At 39.5% G+C, this 20,468-nt stretch overlaps 1 protein-coding gene across 1 annotated transcript in view; it reads right to left on the bottom strand.

The window, feature by feature from the left end:
- SPTBN5 (spectrin beta, non-erythrocytic 5) overlaps positions 1-20,468 on the bottom strand; it is a 155,573-nt gene continuing 135,105 nt past the window's right edge. Inside the window, exons 63-71 of the mRNA XM_089523147.1 lie at positions 17,595-18,158; positions 16,507-16,578; positions 11,761-11,847; positions 10,868-10,959; positions 8,224-8,300; positions 7,820-7,955; positions 5,839-5,972; positions 3,838-3,957; positions 1-453 (exon numbers count right to left, since the gene is read on the bottom strand). Coding sequence (XP_089379273.1) covers positions 305-453; positions 3,838-3,957; positions 5,839-5,972; positions 7,820-7,955; positions 8,224-8,300; positions 10,868-10,959; positions 11,761-11,847; positions 16,507-16,578; positions 17,595-18,158 — 1,431 coding nt within the window. The 3' untranslated portion in view covers positions 1-304. The remainder of the gene's footprint in view (positions 454-3,837; positions 3,958-5,838; positions 5,973-7,819; positions 7,956-8,223; positions 8,301-10,867; positions 10,960-11,760; positions 11,848-16,506; positions 16,579-17,594; positions 18,159-20,468) is intronic.

Genomic DNA, 20,468 nt, shown 5'->3' with positions numbered 1-20,468 from the left:
TAATGAGCACACTGGGAGTTATATGAGATACTTTTAATTGACCAGATCCTATAATTTCATTTTTATGGCCTTCACATGCATACAATTTAACATGCTCTACAGCGTGCAGTATAAATGATAATTGTGCTTAATTATAGGCAGTGGCACTGTTTCATTGTAGTTTTTGTTTGGAATACATACCCAACACAAAACGATCTCTCCCCTTCTGCTTGTGTCTTAACAAAACCTGAAGGCAATAGGATGGCATGAAGAGAAGAGCCTTGCATATCCAGACAACTGGAATATTCTTTTTCTTTGACTGATCTTATTTCTTGGTAAAAAACTTCTTAAAGACATTCCTCTCTCTTTTTTTCTTCTGTTTCTTTACATCTGGCTCTGGTTCTTCTACTCCTGGGGACTGGAGTTCATCAAAGCTCTTTTTGAATTCAGTTGTTGTGAGTTCAGCTTTGGCTCCTGAAAAAGAATTGTTTTTTTTTCAGTGCTGAAAATGAGGATGGCAGAAATATTCTTAGAGAATTATTTAACAAAATATTTCCACTACTGCACTTTCACAGATCTGTTGCCATCACTTAATTCTACATTGACACTTCCCACTATCTCTAATGAATGTCATAACTAAAGGTCAGTGTAGGGTGTGTGTCTTACATTAATAAATTTTCAGGATCAGTCCCTAGAACCTGAACTTATCGAATCATAAAATCTTAGAGTTGGAAGGTGTTGCAAGGGCCACCGAGTCCAACTCCCTGCATCCTAAGCAACAGGACTGGGAAAGAGTTCTATCTATTTTTAAAGTATCTCTTTATTTGTCAGTTCCATTTCTGTCAATAATATATGCTGTATTAATAAAGGGAAAAAGTACTACCTGAGATCTTGCAAATATCCTGCCTATCAGCATTTTTCTGTCTTAATTTAATCCAGCACTCAAGTGTCCTTTCACTTAGGTGTTTTGTAAACACTTATACAAAAAGCTGCTTTACTGAGAGTCTGGCCATTTGTCTTTGTTCCTCAGTATTGTCTACACCAGGGGTGGGAAACATATTGATCTCAGATATTGTTGGAATCCAACAATATCTATAGACAGATTGAGAAAATGGTTGCTATGGTCTAACACTGACCAACATGGTTCAAGACAAGAATTTTCCCCAGCCCTACCTAGAGATGTAGAGGGTGAATTGGGATCTTCTGCCTGCAAAGTATAATAAGAGTGATGTAGACTTGACTCGACTGACTTGGACTCAGGTCACTTCAGTGACCTAACTTGAACTCAGCTCAGCAATATTGACACACTGACTCGACTCATGACTTTTATATTTTTAATAATTGGTTTGATAGCCTTACCTTCATCCAGAAATGTTATGAAACAGAAACTGGGTTTACTCCTTTAAACAATGTTTTAATCTCACTGCTTTTTGCCTATCAGTCACATGATAGAAGTGGCACTTTAAGTTTACTGTACAGGAAGCTGCTCCTAGGAAAAACTTTACAAGACTCCTCCAATGTGCAGTGAGGACATGTTTTTGAGCAGACCTTGTTTTTCTAAAATGTAATCTTTACCCAACTTTGTGCACATCTTCTTGATTTTCTAGTTACTGAAATTCCACTCCTCCCATACACACACAGCCACCACCTTTTTTTTTCTCTGTTAAAGTTGGCTCCCAGGCTGGAGACCTGAGGCTTGACTTGAAAGTATCTTGCAAGGACTTGAGACTTGAAGTAAAAGACTTGAATACACCACTGTATAATAGTATTGCATAAAGGAGCACAATAGCATTATATAAAAAAGATATGTATTGACATAGTTACTAAGAAAAACCACAATCAGTGATGAGATGCCCTAGGGCTAGGGCTAGCTCTATGACTGGATTTCCATTATGCAAAATGTATATCAGGGAAAAAGAAAAAAGAACTCCATAGACCTTCCCCCAAAGTATTCACTATATAAACTTGGATTCCAGTCCAGCGGTTTCAGTAGAAATTGTTATGGAACTGACATAAAATTATGCAGAGCTGATTTATGGAATGCATTGCAGATCTTATGGTAGATTTGGCTGTAAGAATTCATGGGAGAAAGGCCAAGTAAGTAATGAAAACAATAAGGAACTTAATGCAGAGGCAGTGTAATTGGAGTCAGACTTTTTCAAGTCATTATTTTCCTCCCAAGAATTTAGTGAAATACCTAGCCAAGCCTTATTTCTCACAATTTGTCTTAATTTGGTTCCTTACATTTTTACAAATGTTTCCTATGCAAGATATCAATTTCCCAATTTCTTGGTTTGCACATTCCACCCTTTCTCAGAGATGAACTATGCATGATGGAAGAGAGTGAATTTGACTCCAATATAAGGGGCACAGATATGTTGTTTAGAATACTTTATGAGCCTCAGATGGGAAGGAGTGGTGAACTGTGGTGGTGAACTTCTACATGCCCTCTTGAAACAACCTATTTCTAGCAATTTTTCTCCCAGCAGGATTACTTCTTTGTGCTTATCCTAACATTAAACTGCAAGGGTTAAATTTAATTAATGCCTAACCCAGTGTATAGGGATTCAGTAGTTATCTGATCTAATACCATCACATTCTATTAGAGCATTGGCCTTAGTGATGATGAAACGCCTTATAAGCCAGTGGGAATGGGGCCATAGAGAGTACAAAATAGGAGCAATGTTGGTTGAGGCTTAGAGGTGTCTTAGCCATCTCTTGAAAGGTAAGTCACAGTCTCTCACCTTCATCTAAGGTATAGAAAATGGGCAAAGGGGCACAGAGAACTCTATCTAAGGGATCGCCTGCTTCCACACAATCCGCCCCATACGCTCAGGTCCTCTGGGAGGAATTTATTACAGCCCTTAAAGACCAGGTTGACGGCGACCTCCCAGAGGACATTCTCTGCAGCTGCTCCCAACTTTTGGAATGGCCTGCCGGACGAGATCCGTCAAATTACCAATCTAGAGAGCTTTAAAAAGGCCATTAAGACGGATCTCTTCCGGCAAGCCTTCCCGGAATAAAATGCTCGGCCACAAATAAGACTTCCCATCCAGCGAACTCTGCCCATGATGATTTTATTTAGCTTAGTTGGTTTTAATATGTAGTTTTTAATCTTACATTGTTTAATCTTGTTTTAAGGGGGGTATTGTGTATATATGGATGTATTTTAACCTGTTGTACGCCGCTTTGATTGCCTGGCAAAAAGCGAGATAGAAATAAAATGTTTATTTTATTTTATTTATTTATTATCCACATGTGGCAACTATAAAGGCAATGTCCTATAAATATAATAAAAAATCACTGAATTGTTGAAGCAAACTTCTGAAGTGTGTTTTTATATTTTTCACAGGGCATGTTTTACTGTAGGAAAATGAATTGTATTAAACTGGAAACATATCCAGAGTAGCCATATTGGCCCAACAGCAAAGTACAATAACATCCAAAACCCACAAACATAGTGATAATTTAATTAGACCAACCAAAGTGCACAAAATACATTATGCAAGTTTTTGAAGTTCCACTGGCTTCTTCATAACGCAAGTGTTAAAAATCATAGGGGGGCATGGATCTCCCTCTGTACCATCTTAACTAATAAAATCTTGACAAAATGTAGGCCTATGACTCTAACATCACCATCTCCCCTTGCCCCATAAGATTTTTAACACCTTTGGCTGATGAAGAAGCCAGTGGAGATTTGAAAGCTTATTTATTTTGTGGTTGGTATCACTGTTTTAAGGATTTTGGATGATATTGTACTATATTAACACCAGTGTAACCATCTCTTCAAACTGATATAATTAATTAATGACTTCATTTAGTATCTAGTCCTGCTCTTTGTTTCTCTGTTGCTGTTACCTTGGTCATCCTGCCCGCAGGTTTCTTTGCTGTTTTCTCTATTAGGATAAGGCTGCAGTTTGAGATGGCTTTGAGAGATATCTGCCAGATTGGGCTTCAACATAGTTGCTGGATCAGACTCTGTGGAGGTCATAGAAGAAACATCTGAAATAGTTATTAATGATCTTGTGATTGGTAAAATCTACCATTAAAACACTAGAAACAGTTCTAGATTCCATTCCTTACTATTCTGTTCAAGTTACTTGTCAATAATGAGGGAGTTTCAATTACACTGTGCAAGGCAATATTGCTTCATAGTCTTTGTTCTAGACAAGGTCTTCTCAATTTGTTACCAACTAAACTAAATGCAGCTCTGTATGGTGGCCCACAATCCAATCTTGCTTTTACTGCTGGCCTGGGATTGCATAATGAGTGGCATTACCAAGCAATTGGCAGGCCACAACAAGTTTCTGGTGGTCACAACTTGTATGGGTCTAGTGTGCAACTTTACATCTGAACAATAAGGCTTTAGATAGCTGATGGAGAATGAAACACTTTTACTCAACATTTTTTCAAACATCTCCACCTCTCTCCATGACCGTATTAATCTTTTTATAATGAGTGAAGTAGTGAGGATTATATAATTAAATTTTATACTAATAGTGTATATGGAACTCAGAGGACACCTGTGAATTGCCTCCAGAAAATAGCTAAAATGTACATGTAGCTACTAAGAAAATATTTCCAAATATGTATTTTATATTGTTTTACATGCCAGTTTCCCACAATAAACTGTGTTCAAAGTAGAAATGGAAATAATATTTTGACAATATTTTAAAAATGGATTTCACATGTGTTGGGAAACCTTGGAAAGAAAAATCTCAGAAGGGGATGAATTTTTGCAGCTCAGGATGACTTCTGTACAAAAATGTACCTTTTATGAAGAAAATGTAATTTTCTGCATAGAAAACATATTTCCTATACAGAAAACAGGATTTTCTTTGAAGAAAACAACATTTCCATGCAGAAAACACTGTTTTCTGTGCAACCCAACCACATTGTTTTGCATCAAATAAGTCCTGAAAAGTGCATAGTCTTCAGAACTTGCGCAGTTTTTGATTACTTTCTCACAGTGAGAAGAAAAATTGTAAAATTATCAGTTCTTACCAGTGAGAATGTAATTTACCAAGATTTACACCCCAAGCTCAAATTGGCTTGTGTGTGTGTGTGTGTGTGTGTGTGTGTATGAGATAAAACAATACAAGTATTAATATTAAATAATCAGTGTTGTTCTAGTGGTCTGTTTTAAAACAAAACTGAACTGATATCACCAAATAATGTGAATAAATAAAAAGGCTGGACACCAGATAACAATGGCCCGTTACAGATGGGCCTAAAAGTGTGCGCTCCACGCGTGCTAGGGTTAGAAAGGGGCGTCCTTTCCAGACGCCCCCAACCCTAGCACGCGCAGAGCATGCACAAAATGGCGGTGGCCATTCCTCACGGCCGCCGCCATTACGACGTCACGACTACGCTGCCTCTAAACAGGGCGGTGCAGCTGTGACGTAGTGGGGCCGCGCGAGGGCGCATAGAGCGCCCTTTCTGCGGCCCCGTAAGGAGCTCCATTTCAGAGCTCCTTCCAGGTTTGCGTCACTGGGTGCAGCTTTTACATGGTTGCACCCAATGACGCAGAGGAGAAAGGGGCCAAGCGGCCCCTTTCTCCTCCTCCCCGCCGCCATCGGGTGTCCTCGGGGCTTGAGGCCCCAAGGACACCCCTTTCCAGGCCGTGGTGAAGTGGCCTTTTGCCGCTTCCTCGCGGCCTGGAAAGCGGTGGATTGGGGCCTCGGAGGCTGCCGTTGTGGCAGCTGAGGCCCCGATACACCGGGGAAAGGGGAGGTCTGTAACGCACCAATATTTGGCAAAATAATTTGATATACACCACAGCATATTTCCATTTCTATCAAATCCAATTTTGTTCCCCTTAAATATACTGTAATTTTAATAAAAAGGGAAAAGTATTACCAGAGTTTGTTTTATTACCAGAGTCCTCAGATGTTTGGGCAAAAGTTACACTAAAACCATGTGGCAATCCTTCTATTTCATGAAAACTTTGAATAGGCTTCTTTTCATGTGTAACCTTGAATGAAGGAGTTCTCCTGTCAACCAGGAGTATTCACAGAAATTAACTGAGCTCTTTTGAAAATTTTGATATTTGTTAAATGTAGATATGAATAGCAATAGCAATAGCAAGTACATTTCTATACCACTTATCAGTGCACTTAAGCATTCCCTAAGCAGTTTACAAAGTGTAACCTAATTGCCCCCAACAATCTGGGTACTAATTTTAGCGACCTTAGAAGGATGCAAGCCTGAGTCAAGCTTGAGCCCTTCGCTGGTACTGAACTCATAACCTTATAAATAAATAAATAAATAAATAAATAAATAAATAACTTTATTTATATACCGCCCTTCGGAACATCAGGGCGGTTAACAGCAATATTCAATACAATTTATAAAAACAATACCATTAAAACAGTACTTGTGCCAGATCACAAACAACTGACAGAGGGGGGAAGAGGACTCTCAGGTCAAAGAATCAGGGGTAAGCCTGCTTGAAAAAGAATGTTTTTAGCCCCTTCTTAAATTGGGCCAGGGAGGTTGCTGAACGGAGCTCAATGGGCAGCAAGTTCCAGAGGGTGGGGGCCGAGATGGAAAAGGCCCTTCTAGTGGTGTTAACCAATCTAGCCTCCGGAACTCTTAACAAATGCTGCCCGGTGGATCTGAGTGTGCGGGGCGGATTGTACGGAGAGAGGCGGTCCTTTAAGTACCCTGGGCCCAAGCCATTTAGGGCTTTATAGGTTATAACCAACACCTTGTATTGCACCCGGAAGCGAATAGGCAGCCAATGTAGGTCTTTTAAGACCGGTGTTATATGACTGGTCCTAGATGTATTAGTGACCAGTCTTGCTGCCATATTCTGCACTAATTGCAGCTTCCGGGTATGGTACAAGGGTTGCCCCATGTAGAGCACATTGCAGAAATCCAACCGAGAGGTTACCAGAGCGTGTACCACTGTTTCTAGGTCCCCCTGGCTAGGCCTATTTTTCTTACAATCTTTGAATCTGCTGTTTCCTGTTTTGGCATCCCAGTTGCCTATATTGAGGTAGGGACGCAGCTGGCGTATCCGCCGAAGCTGATAAGGTTATGGTTTTGAGTGAGTGGCTGCAGTGCAGGCATTTAACCACTGTGCCACCAGGGCTCTTGAAAGTATAAAAGAAAGAATTAAAATTAAAACTATCTATATCCCTTAAGCTCTTGAAAGTATAAAGGAAAGAATTAAAATTAAATCAAACTATACCCCTTAACTATACTTTCAAGATAATGAAAAACTCCCCTCAAACAATTAAAACAATAGGAAAATCAGAATTCATCATCTTTTATATTATCTTTTCACAACTCCTGCCTTTCAATCTGACACTTCTGAACAGCAAAAAATATATGCAGTGAAACACAGTTTTTTCTCATTTGTTGATGTGGGAACAGTGCTTTTTCTTAAAAAGTCCTAAGTTCTTATCAACCAAAGGTAACCAGTGCTCAAACTAGCATCAGTTCCACTTGTATCTGAAGTTACACCTATCTCTCTGTATAAAAGTAAGCCTAAGGCTTAACTATACAGTCAAATTCATCTAGGATATCTGACAAGAATAGGTTTGGTTCTCACTGGTGATATAAACTCAGTTGGAGAAATTGGTTCACATATGAACCTGTTTTCCAGAAGTAAGTGTAGATGTTAAGACAGTTGGCATTCCTGATTTAAATAAATTCCACAGCAAAGTTTCCTAGCAACATCTACACATTGTCATTATTTCTGATTCTCCAGGAGTATGTGGTCATTGGCACATCTATTCATCCAAAGCACTTGCAAGCCATTTGACATATTTCTGAGGATTCAGCAAACTAAACATGAACAATAAATGAAATGTTATGATGGATCAAAGCATACCTTGGAAGGAGATTTTTGGTAATCTGTCCTTCAGCAGAACCTCCAGCTGTAGATATCCAAGGTATCAGCTGAGGCCTCACTGGATTTGATGTGTCTAGAAACTCGTTTGGAGAAAATTGCCAGATACTATGGCACTCTTCAAGAAGATAAATGTCATAGGGATAAAAGATAATAAAGTACTGTAATATAGTTTCATTTCTAAACTCAAAATGAGTTCATTGACAATACATTATCTAGAAATGTATCAAAACATCAGTATGTTGATTTATTTTTGCCTCTGTTAATATTTAATTAATCCACAAGCATCTTGATGACACATTCTAAGGAAAGAAGTGGAAGAAATTTTGCGGTGAGGTAATGAAGAAATGTTTTGCACATTGAATGATGTAGTCCACTGAACATACCCCATAATGCTTGCACCCAGTCCTCCATTAGCTTCTGAGAAGGTGCAGCAAAGTAGTACTCTGATCCATCATGCAACCTGTAAGCCATATGTGGAAGGAGAATGTATGTTTTAAAAAATAATCTCCCTCTTCTTTTTCTTTTTCTTTTTTTGCTTTTAACACACAATTATATGTTAAAATTAAGTTAAAAATTAAGATAGCAAAAAGAAAGAACACCACATAATAATACAAGATTACTGTTGCTTTCTGAAGTTCTGCTGGAACAATGAGAGAGGGCATTCTTCACATTTTAGTTTGGCATTCTCTAGGAACACATATGTAGTATAATAACAACAACAACAACAACAACAATAAATATTTATTTATATCCCTCATCTTCCACTTTGAGGATCGAGGCGGGTAACAACAAAGCTCATACAATACACAATAATAAAAACAACAAGCCCCACAAGACCCCGGCCCAACCCTCCCTCCCAACTATAAAATTAAACAGTAAAACATGGTTAAAAAGCACATAACAATACATCAAAAATTTAAAAAACAAAAACAAACAAAAACAAACCGCAAATAATAAAAATAATAAAAGAAAAATAATAAAAGGAGGGGGATTCAAATGGTTCTGGACATTATCAATCGGGGAAGGCCTGCCAGAAGAGAAATGTTTTTGTCGCCTTTTTAAAAGCCTTGAGTGAGGATAATTGGCGAATCTCTTCCGGCAGGTCATTCCAGGTTTTTGGAGCGATGGCAGAGAAGGACCTCTGGGAGGTCACCACCAGTCTGTTTTTTCTAGATTGTAAAAGGTTTTTCCCGGAGGATCAGAGTGTACGGGAAGGATTGTATGGGAGGAAGCATTCCTTCAAGTAGACTGGACCCAGGCCATGTAGGGCTTTATAGGTGATAACCAGTACCTTGTACTGTACCCAGAAGCTAATAGGCAGCCAATGTAGTGATTTTAAAATAGGTGTAATATGGTCAAACTTGGATTTTCTGGCGACCAGTCTGGCTGCCATGTTTTGTATCAATTGAAGCTTCCGGACTTGGCACAAAGGTTGCCCCATGTAGAGCGCATTGCAGAAGTCTAGACAAGAGGTTACTAGAGCATGTATGACTGTATCTAGGTCCCACTGCTCCAGGTAGGGGCGCAACTGGCGTATCACCAAAGCTGATAACAGGCACTCCTGGCTGTCGCATCAATCTGAGAAGGCAGCTGAAGCAACGAATCCAGGAGCACCCCCAAGCTGCAGACGCAGTTTTTCAGGGGAAATGTGACCCCATCTAGAACTGGCGAATTTATCTCCATACCTGGATTGGGGTTACCTATTGCAAGTACCTCCATTTTATTTGGATTCAGCTTAAGTCTATTTTCCCTCATCCAATCCATTACCGACTTCAGGCAGTCATTCTGGGGGGAGATGCCCTCCTTGGTCACTGAAACAGTCTGAGACATAGAGAAATAAATTTGGGTGTCATCAGCGTACTGATAACACCCCGCCCCATGTCTCTGGATGATCTAACCCAGCAGCTTCATGTAAATGTTAAACAGCATGGGGGACAGAATGGCACCCTGAGGAACGCCAGATGTCAGCTCTCTCATAGAGGAGCAACTGTCCCCCAGCATCACCATCTGGAATCTGCCCGAGAGGTAGGAACGTAGCTACTGCAAAGCAGAGTCAGCAATTCCCAACTCTCTCAGGCATTCCAGAAGGATACCATGGTCTATGGTATCGAAGGTTGCTGAGATGTCCAAGAGCACCAACAGGGCCAAACTTCCCCTGTCAATGCACAGACGGAGATCATCGATCAAAGTGACCAGGGCCGTCTCCACTCCGTATCCCGACCTGAAGCCAGTTTGAAATGGATTGAGATAATTGGTGTCATCCAAGATCCTCATGCAGATATTTAATCTATGCTGAGGGGATTATGTTAACTAAAAATGTTGTTTTAGCTGGAATCCACAACTGGTGCCTGCCTCCTCCTTGACAACTGCAATGGCACTCCAAATTAGTTTTCATATTGGCACTTATGTCTTGGCATGAATATGAGGGCTGACAGAAGCTTCACACAATGAGAAAATCGTTCTTCTGGAATAGTTGTGAGACAATGAAATGTGCAATGCTGAGGAATATTCACCTATGTTTTACTAGTGATAACTGTGAAATGCCACATCCTGTTTCACAATCTATGGGCATTATGTCAAGCACACTGGCTACAAATCACTTATTGGGCTCAATCCAACATCCTCTCAATGCAGCATAAATATTTGCATGTGTATCTATACCACACTGAACCATATACTGCCTTGAGTTATTGTTAAGCCCCAAAGCCACCATGCAAGGCAGCTTCAAGACTTTACACTAGGTTGAGGGGTAGGGCTTTGGGGGATGCAGGAGGAAGGGAATACCAACTCCTGCAGTACACAAGAAATGACATATGCCTGCATAAGGGACATTTGTGCATGCCTATGTCCCCTAACATTGTATTTTAGTGCTGATAAACATGGTGGCGCCTAGTTTCACAAAATCTCATTAATGCTGCACATCCCTTGTGATATCTTAAGCAAAAGTAGAATAACAGACTTACTTAACAAAACAAAAACAAAACATGTCACTCACGTTTTGCATGTGTGGCTACTGATATGATTTACCTTAATCTGAAGGCATGTTCTTTCTCAAAATATCCTCTCAGTCTCTCACATTTGGCTCCAGTTGTGCTGACTGAGAAAACTGGAATTGTATTCTGAAAAAAAGAAGAAGAAAAGAAACAATTACAGTTGGCTGTCCACATTCGGGGGGGGGGGGGTTAGGGGCACAGGACCCCCATGAAAGTGGAAAAACCATGAATAATGCTAGGTCCCCAAAATGTATTTAACATAAACAAAAAATTGCCTGTGTTGGTGAAGTGACTGGGCCCGGTCACATGCATATTCCCTCACCCACTCACTCACTTAATCACTCACACACTTGGGTAGGAGGGGGAAGGAGATGGGATAGGGGGCAAAAAGAAGGAGAAAGGGGACACCTGTCCCATGCCTGTCCTTGCACCTGAGAGAGGGAATGCATGTACCCTCCCTCCTTACACGCCCCATCCCATCCCACACCAACCGCCTGAGTGAACCTAATTTTCTAATTTATTTAGCACCTGCTTCTTAAGTTACACACTGAGTAACAGCTTTGATAACAATACCATGCTGCCCTCCATAATTCTAACATATGATGAGGTGCCATGATGACCAAAACCACACTGGGACTGGTCCATGTGAAAATATGAGCAACTCTTACAACAAAGCACTGCCTGGTACACTACCATCTCATCCTTTTTACTTTTTGTAAAGTAAGGGATTTTGTAGTCTTGTTGTTGTATCAACTATCTGTTGACCAAATAGTAAGATTTGATCAGCTAACAGAAACAAAACAAAACAGAACCCACTGTTCTATACTCCTTTCCTAATTAACTGGATTTTCAAAAGGCAGTTGATAGTGATGGTGGATAAACATTAGAAGTCTTAAGGAAGAATTGAAGGAAAATAAAACAAATTACCTGAGATGCTTCCTGTTCATCATCGTAGAACTCAAGTTTTTGTTTTCCAAGTTTAAGATAATAAGTGTTCCAAGCCCTTGTCTTTGGCTACAAAAAATATAGAGCAAAGTTAAGAGTTAGCCAGCTATATCCTTTGAGGTGGATAGGTTACTAATTGTTAAAAAATATGTCCTATTACTTTGATTGTCATCTTTGTTCTTGTTGTTGTTGTGTGCCTTCAAGTGGTTTCTGATTCATAGTTACCCTAAGGTGAATCTATCACAGGCTTTTTTTGGCAAGATTTGTTCAGAGGCGGGTTTGCCTTAGCCTTCCTCAGAGGCTGAGAGAGTGTGATTTGTCCAAGGTCACCCCATGGGCTTCCATGGCTGAGTGGGGATTTGAACCCTGATTTCGAGAGTCATAATCTAACACTCAAATCACTGCACCATGCTGGCTCTTGTAATCTTGTACATATTTATTTTGATTACCTTCATTTAACAACTTATATAGTTATTCACAATTAGCTACCGTTTGGATACTAGTGAGTGCTAGGATTCAAAGATATAGCCATATTAGTCAGTAGAATCAGTATGTAGAGAGATCTTGTAGCACCTTTGAGACTAACTGAAAGAAAGAAATTGGCAGCATGAACTTCTGTAGACTTTAGTCTACTTTCTCAACGCATCCGAGGAAGTAGACTAAAGTCTATGAAAGCTCATGCTGCCAATTTCTTTCTTTCAGTTAGTCTCAGTGAGTGTTAGGGTTTGCAAAGGCTGAGCTAAACAATTCAAGCAGGCAACAAAGGTTATTAAACAAAAATAAAACAAACAGCTTCGTTTATATACAGCTTCATACTGAACTAACAGTGTCGAAGTGGTTTACAATGGTAAGCTAATTGCCCCCAACAAGCTGGGTACTCATTTTAGTGACCTCGGAAGGATGACAACATGGGCCAATGTGAGATTTGGAAGTGCATCAAACTTTTGAACATTCAAATATCTGTTCTATAGCTCAAAGTGTAAACACACACACACACACACACACACAGGTATCAGTGTCAAAATGAAAGTTAACTGTATACAAATAACTGTTCAGGGAGGAGATGCTATAAAAATCGCACTCCATCTAATAATAAATGCATCTCTTCGGGAAGGTATAGTTCCATCATCTCTTAAACAGGCAATAGTAAAGCCTCTTTTGAAGAAACCTTCTCTTGATCCCCTTTTAATGTGTAATTACAGACCGGTCTCCTTATTACCATTCTTGGGCAAGGTGATCGAGAGGGCAGTCGCTTTTCAGCTCCAAGCTGTCTTGGATGACACCGATTATCTGGACCCATTTTAAACTGGCTTCAGGGCGGGCTACTGAGTTGAGACTGCCATGGTCGCCTTAGTCGATGATCTCCGTCTGGCCACCGACAGGGGAAGTGTAACCCTGTTGGGGCTCTTGGACATCTCAGCGCCCTTTGATACCATTGACCACGGTATCCTTCTGGAATGCCTGAAGGAATTGGGTATCGGGGGCACTGTACTCCAGTGGTTCTGGTCCTATCTCTCGGGGAGATTCCAGATGGTGAGGCTGGGGGACAGTTGCTCTCGTAAAAGAGAGCTGACATCGGGTGTCCCCCAGGGCGCCATTCTGTCCCCCATGCAATTTAACATTTACATGAAGCCACTGGGAGAGATCATCCGGAACCATGGAGCTCAGTATTATCAGTACGCTGATGACACCCAGATCTATCTCTCCATGCCTCCGACTGATACAGTGACTAAGGTTGGCACCTCTCCTCTGGATGCCTGCCTGGGGTCAGTAATAGGCTGGATGAGGAAAAACAAACAGAAGCTGAATCCAGAGAAAACAGAGGTACTCGTGATAGGTCCTCCGAATCCAGATAGGGAAATTTATCATCCTGTCCTGGACGGGGTCACACTTCCCCTAAAGGACAAAGTTCGCAGCTTGGGAGTACTCTTGGATCCATCTCTACAGTTATCATCTCAAGTAGATGCAATGGCCAAGAGTGCTTGGTACCAGCTCCGGCTGATACGCCAACTGCGTCCCTGTCTGGACTGAAAGGACCTTGAAACTGTAGTACACACACTGGTAACCTCTAGTTTGGACTTCTGTAACACGCTTTACATGGGGCTACCTTTGTATCAGGTTCGGAAGCTTCAGTTGGTTCAAAATGCTGCAGCCAGATTGGTCACGGGAACCTCTAGGTCGGACCATATAACCCCTGTGTTAAAATCTCTTCACTGGCTGCCAATTCGCTTCCAGTCCCAATACAAAGTGTTGGTTATTACCTTTAAAGCCCTACATGGCTTGGGTCCGAGTTACTTGAGAGAACGCCTCTTCCTACATAATCCGCCACGCACCCTTAGAACAAGGGGGAAACTCCTACTTAAACATCCTAAGATGAGACTGGCAACAATCCACCAAAAAGCTTACACAGCGATAGCACCCACTCTTTGGAATGCCCTTCCGGAAGAGATCCGTTCATGTGGTACATTGGAAGCCTTCAAAAAGGCTTTAAAAACCCATCTCTTCCTGCAAGCATACCCTCCCGACTCTGTTTAGATAAATATTCCCCAATTTAGATTAAGATACTTGATAGCCTAGAGTTTTTCACTATGTAATTTTTATTTTAGAGACTTTTATGATTGTAACTGAATGTTTTAACTGTTTTTATACTGTATTATGACATTGTCATAGTTTTACCTGATGTAAACCGCTTTGATCTCGAGGAAAAGCGGTATATAAATAAACGGTTTATTTATTTATTTATTTTTAGAAAGCATGATGGAGCTAAATAAAGATCCGCAGAGAGGAGAATGAGATCAGAAAGTCAAAATTAAATTAATAAGGAAAGAAATGGGTAGGGATGGTTAGAAAACCTAAGAAAGGGGAGAAAAGTAATGGTCTATGGTAGACAAGCACCACAAGATCGTTTTTGTGCCCCCGATCTCTCAGGTACTCCACAAAATTTTTATTATTATTTTTAAAAACGACAGTGTGGTTTGCCACTGAAATTCAGTGTCACATTGTTAAATGAACCATTGTCAATGGGAAAATGAATCACATAAAAAAAAATATAATGAACGATTTCATTCCTTTTAGTTCAATGTCAATAGTCCATATCACAATGAATATTATATCAATTAAAGACAATTTAAGTATGCTTCAGGTTGATTTATACACACATATAAATGTAGTGATAATTAATCAAATATGAGTGGGGGATTGTTTGGAGATTATCGCTCCACCAATTTCCCAACAGTATAGATGCGGATTGTAACCTTAATAGGCTGATTTTATTTCACTGCTTTGTGGCCGGGCAGTAGGCAGCTCATATCCAATCTGGGCTTATCCTGCAGCTTTTCAAGAATGAAAAAATTCTGTTCTTGAAAAGCTGCAAGAGAAGCTTGGTTTGGATATGGGATGCCTACTGCCTGGCTACAGGGCAGTTCAATAAGATACATCTGTTAACATTGCATCCCACATCTATTTAGGGAGCAAATGATAATGCAATAAACTCCTTTGTTAAAAGTGAATGGAAGGCAATTTAATGAATTTAAGAATGCTTTAATTTTATTTTTATAGGTATAGCAAATTTTAATGTATTTATAATTAAAAAACCATCTTTAAAACAAACAAAAACACAAAAAATATGGTCTTTAAACACCTGACCAACTTGAAAAGTTGGTTCCAGTCCTGTGCCAGTTGCTAATCTTTGGTCAAGGGTAGGTGGGGTGGGGTGTCAGCAAGATATCTCTCAAATTGTTTTAAATGCTTTCTAGATTCATCCTTTCAGAACACCACATCTCATAATAGGAAAGAAAATTGTGATGCCCAGGTTCACAGAATCACACAATCATAGAGTTGGAAAGAGTCACTAAATGCCATCCAGTCCAATGCCACTGTCATACAGGAATACTCAACTAAATCACTTCTGAAAGATGCTCATCCAGTCTCTGTTTAAAGACCTCCAAAGAAGAACAGCCTGAGGCACCCTATTCTACTCTCTAACAGTTCTTACAGTAAAGAAGTTCTTTATTAGAATCTCTTTTCTTGTAATTTGAATCCATTACCTTGTATTCTGGTCTCTGGAGCAGCAGAAAACAAATCACTCCATCCCATCATGTAATTGAAGATGATTATCATCTCCCCCCTCAGTATTCTCCAAGCTAAACATACTCAGCAACTCAATCTTTTCCTTATGGAATATGGTTCCCAGATCTTTTACAATCATAGGTCCAAAACACACTGCAGAAATAGTCCAGTTTGAAACCGTTTTAATGGTCCTAGCTCAGTGCTAGGGAATCCTGTGAATTGTAGTTAATTATGGCACCAAAGCTCTCTGACAGAGAAGGCTAAACGTCTCACAAAGCTACAATTCCCAGGATTCCCTAGCAATGAGCCAAACCAGTTAAAGAGGTCTCAAACGGGATGATTTCTGCAGTGTGTTTTGGATTTATGACACCTTTACCTGGACATGTTTTGGTTTGTCAATATTCTTCTTAAATTGTGGTGCCCACAACTGGACATGGTATTCCAGGTAAAATCTGACCAAGAGAGAATAGGATGGCAGTACTACTTCCCTTGATCTGCCGAAAGCTTGAAGAAATTACTTTTTTAGTCTACAAACCCCAGAAATCCTAGCCAGCATGGTAACTTTTCCAAACTCTGAAACTGTGTTGGTATCATTTCTCAATCATTTAGGGGTCCCCCCCCCCCCATTCCTTTCATATCACATATTTAATCCATGCTTACTTGGTTTCCTCCTGGAAGGATTTGGTCCAGCTTTTCTAGGCAACCCTCCATGTTGTGGGGTGCTGCAGAAACCTGAAATTGACAAAGCCATTGCAAAAAACTTAAACTTGCACAATTAAAATTTAAGTCAACCCATTTGCAAAATCACAGTTAAGGATAAAGGGCACATGTTAATGAATTTATCCTCTTTCCATAAGTAAAAGCTGTTTAAACCCATTACCTATTCCATTTGAAACAGCTATACATGCTGGTTGGACTAGACAACACGGTCTTAATTTCAGCCTATGTCACATTTGCATGTGCTCATTCACAAATTTAATCAGTCCCATTTCCATTTTAACATGTTTGTGAGTTTGAAAATTTAGATTCAAATGCATATTGAAATCTTTATTTTTAAGTACATACTTTCTCACATTTCTTAATACACTTGATATTGAATATGCATTTAAATATGCAATTCCAAAGGGGTGTTGTTATTTAAGGCAAGAATATCAAAACATTTAGGAAGTGGGAAGCCAGGGAATAACCATTAAGAATTATCCAATTCTCATATTAATCCAGGAAATGCAGGTCAAGTAAATTGAAATTGGACTTCACAGCTGGAAGCTGGAACTACTAAAACAACTCTTACATACTAGAAACTAATGACACATATAGAGGAAAATGTTATGGACCCATGTCAAGCAGTGGGGAAGGAACAGTGTGCTCAAAGATAAAACAAAACAACAACAACAGTTATTATGAGGGAAAGTTGATGATAATATTTGGTAAATGATAGTGTTGGTTTTTTTCTACTTAAATAACATTGACCAGCACCCTTTCCTGTCACTCATCCTTATATCACAAATGACAAATGAACTTGTCTTCTATATAAATAATTTACGATATATAAAAATAAGTTATGGAATTTCATTTAGGGCAGAGAAGGGCAATTATGATCCTACAAATACAGTTGGGTTGCAATTCCCATCACCCTCCACATGGCCTATGCTATCTGGGCTAATAATGATTGTATCTTAACATCTGGTGGGCCCCACTTGTCCACTCCTGATGTACGGATTCTATGCAAATAGATGATGACAACTTACCTGAGAAACAGTTCCCAATCTCTCAGGAGGTAAATCAGAATGTACAAAAGTTGGAGAAGTATCAAATGAGTCTCTGCTAGGTGAAGCCTTAATGTCTTTGGTTTCCACATTGGAGAGGGAGGTATCACTAACATTTTCCATGTTCAGTGCTTCTAAATCACTAGCATATGCTGGTAACAAATTGCTCTCAGTTTGCTTAAGTTTCAGTTTAGATGGTAATGAAGAAAGCACAGACTTTGGGGTTTCCAGAACTGAATCTTGTAGGCTAAGCAACTTAGGTGCAGTGGTACTACTGGAGCCAGCTAAAATTGGATTTTCTCCATGTCTGAGTTGGTACGAACTCTCTGTAGGCTTTTGGTTAGGGGAAACAAACTGTTCTGGGGTTAGCCTCAAGGTGGGAGCTGAGGATACTGACGGCAATTGTGGAGTTTTCCTTGGATCTAGCAGTTTTGTGTGTGCTGTTCTCCTGTCTGAATATCTTCTTCTTAGAGAGGGAACTTTGATCAATTTCCCTCTCTCTCTTTCCTCCTCCATATCAATTTGTTTCAGTAGCTTCAATTCCCTCTGAAAGCAATAACAAGGTTACATGATTGAGGAGAGCTGTCAAATAAATGAAGAGTTGTGTAAGATAGAACAATTCAGAACGGTAGAAAAAAAAACTTTCCAGTCTGTTAGGGTTAGTTCTAAACCATTTCATCCTCACATGTGAGAACAAGTAATTACAATAGTTTCTTCCCAGATGCAGGAAGAAACAAATATTCCTCTGCAGTATTCTCCATATATTTGAAAATCCTCAATTTTTTTTTTTTTGGGGGGGGGGGGCAAAGCCCTGTTTTCTACATGGAAAAAGGTTTTTCTTGGCAAACACAGGAAGCATGTGTTCTATACAAAAAATAGTGTTTTGTAGGGTTTTGTTTGGTAAAAAACCTCATTTTGAATACAGAATAATTCCTCTACAACATTTTAGGATGTTTTAATTCTATGAAATTTTTGCAAAATTCTTGCTGGTCTATTACCCTTCCTGACAGGGCTTCCAGACTGTTGAGAAACCCATTCTCCAATATGGGAACAAATAATAATGAATAATTTTTCTATCCCTACAGTTTATAACACATGTGGGTATTGCCTATTATGTGACACTATCAAGATTTATGTTAAATATACTTTGCTCTCTGGATATGAACCTTTCCCAGGATGGAAGGTCATATGGCATAGTGCATTACCTCAGGCAAGTTCTCTCCCTGCTGTCCTCATAAATGTTAAAGAAGAAGAAGAATACAGCTCATGAACAGATGTACTAGGCCTAGATGCAACCAAAAAATACCAACTGGTTGCTAACCCTGTTTCTGCTAAAGAGAGAACAAGGATGACAAGGATCAAATTTGGCACCAGTTCCACTGTCTCATTGCATTTGCTGTATTGGCTTTACCTTGCCTATGACTTGTACTTCACGGCCACTTGAAGGCACCTAGGGATATATGTCTCTCTTTACACCTTTCAAATAATCATTTCCCTATTGGGTTCCTTTCCTCAGGATTACTGGGCATTTACAATAAAGGTACATCTGTCTGGCAGATCATATCTCTCTAGATGAGATTATCAGGAGATGCTCTTCTCTCAGTCCTGCGAATGTCACAAGCAAGGTTGGTGGGAACACAAGAAAGGGCCTTCCCAGTGGCTAGCTCTAAATTCTGGAACTCTTTTTAGAGAGAACAGAATGGTCTTCTTATTGTTCTTCCATCGGCAGACAAAGACATTTTATTCTGACAGGCTTTGAAAAAGAAAGATTTTATAGAATAGGCTCTGTGTGCCGTATTGTTTTAAACTGAACTGTTTTAATCGCTTTTTATTCTTTAAAGTGCATCGTATGTTATTAAGTCTAGGTTTAAAAACTTTTTATATTGTGAATAGTATAATTGCATTTTAATCTTCATTTTGGTATGTTATTAGTTGCATTGTTCTTTTTAAAAATTGTAATCTGCCATGAATTCCAATATTTGGAGAAAGGTTGGATACAAATACAACAAATAAATAAAACCACACCAAAAGTATAGCACAGCTAGGAAACAAACTAGTGTCAGTAATGGGTTTTTTACTCTTAAGGGAAAAAAAACCCAACCTCCCACCAATTGAGGCTACTAGAAATCAGTTTATCAACAACGGGGAACAGAAGTACAAGTTAGTCTTCCATGAAGTGAGCAAACTTATTTTGAATGAAGCTATATGGGCTGATTCTTGAAGGAGAAAAAGTGCCATAAACATGGGGAATGTTTATTTAATATATTATGTGAGAATTGCACCTCTAGACCTTCCAGATAATCTTCAGCTCACTTGAGGCAAACTTTGCATTGACATAATTGCTGCATGAACAGGGCTATTTATCTGAGAAAATAACATGCATAAGAGTGACCCAGTAAGGGTCACCCTTGCATTGTATTTGTTACTGTAGTGCACCTTTTCATTGATGGACAAAACCCATTAACAGGCTCTTAATCTCGCTGCTAGGAAAACAAGTCTAGGGATTTTACCACATAAGGCTAAAATGGACTTTTAACAGGATAAAGATGTGTATGGACATTGTGTCCATCTTTCTGCTGCCTTGTATTGTATCTGTTATTGTGGTGTGCCTTTTCATTGATGGACAAAACTCATCAACAGGCTCTCAATCTCACTGCTATTCCATTACTGCCTTTGTGTGATAGGTGCCTTCTGCAGCAGTTCCACATTTCAGGCACACAATAACCAAAAGTACACAAAATGCACACAATAACCAAAACTAAACACAAATGGGCCAAATTCACAAAGTGATGCAGAAAGGGTAAAAACAAACTTATTGTTCAGAAAATCAGAGATAGAAATTGACAACTTTATGCA

Source organism: Sceloporus occidentalis, unplaced genomic scaffold (genome assembly GCF_023333645.1).
Source record: "Sceloporus occidentalis isolate IW3139 unplaced genomic scaffold, rSceOcc1.0.p SCAF_4, whole genome shotgun sequence".
NCBI lineage: Eukaryota > Metazoa > Chordata > Lepidosauria > Squamata > Phrynosomatidae > Sceloporus > Sceloporus occidentalis.
The sequence above is the reverse complement of the archived record's forward strand: the minus strand, read 5'-3'. Positions and strand labels throughout refer to the sequence as shown.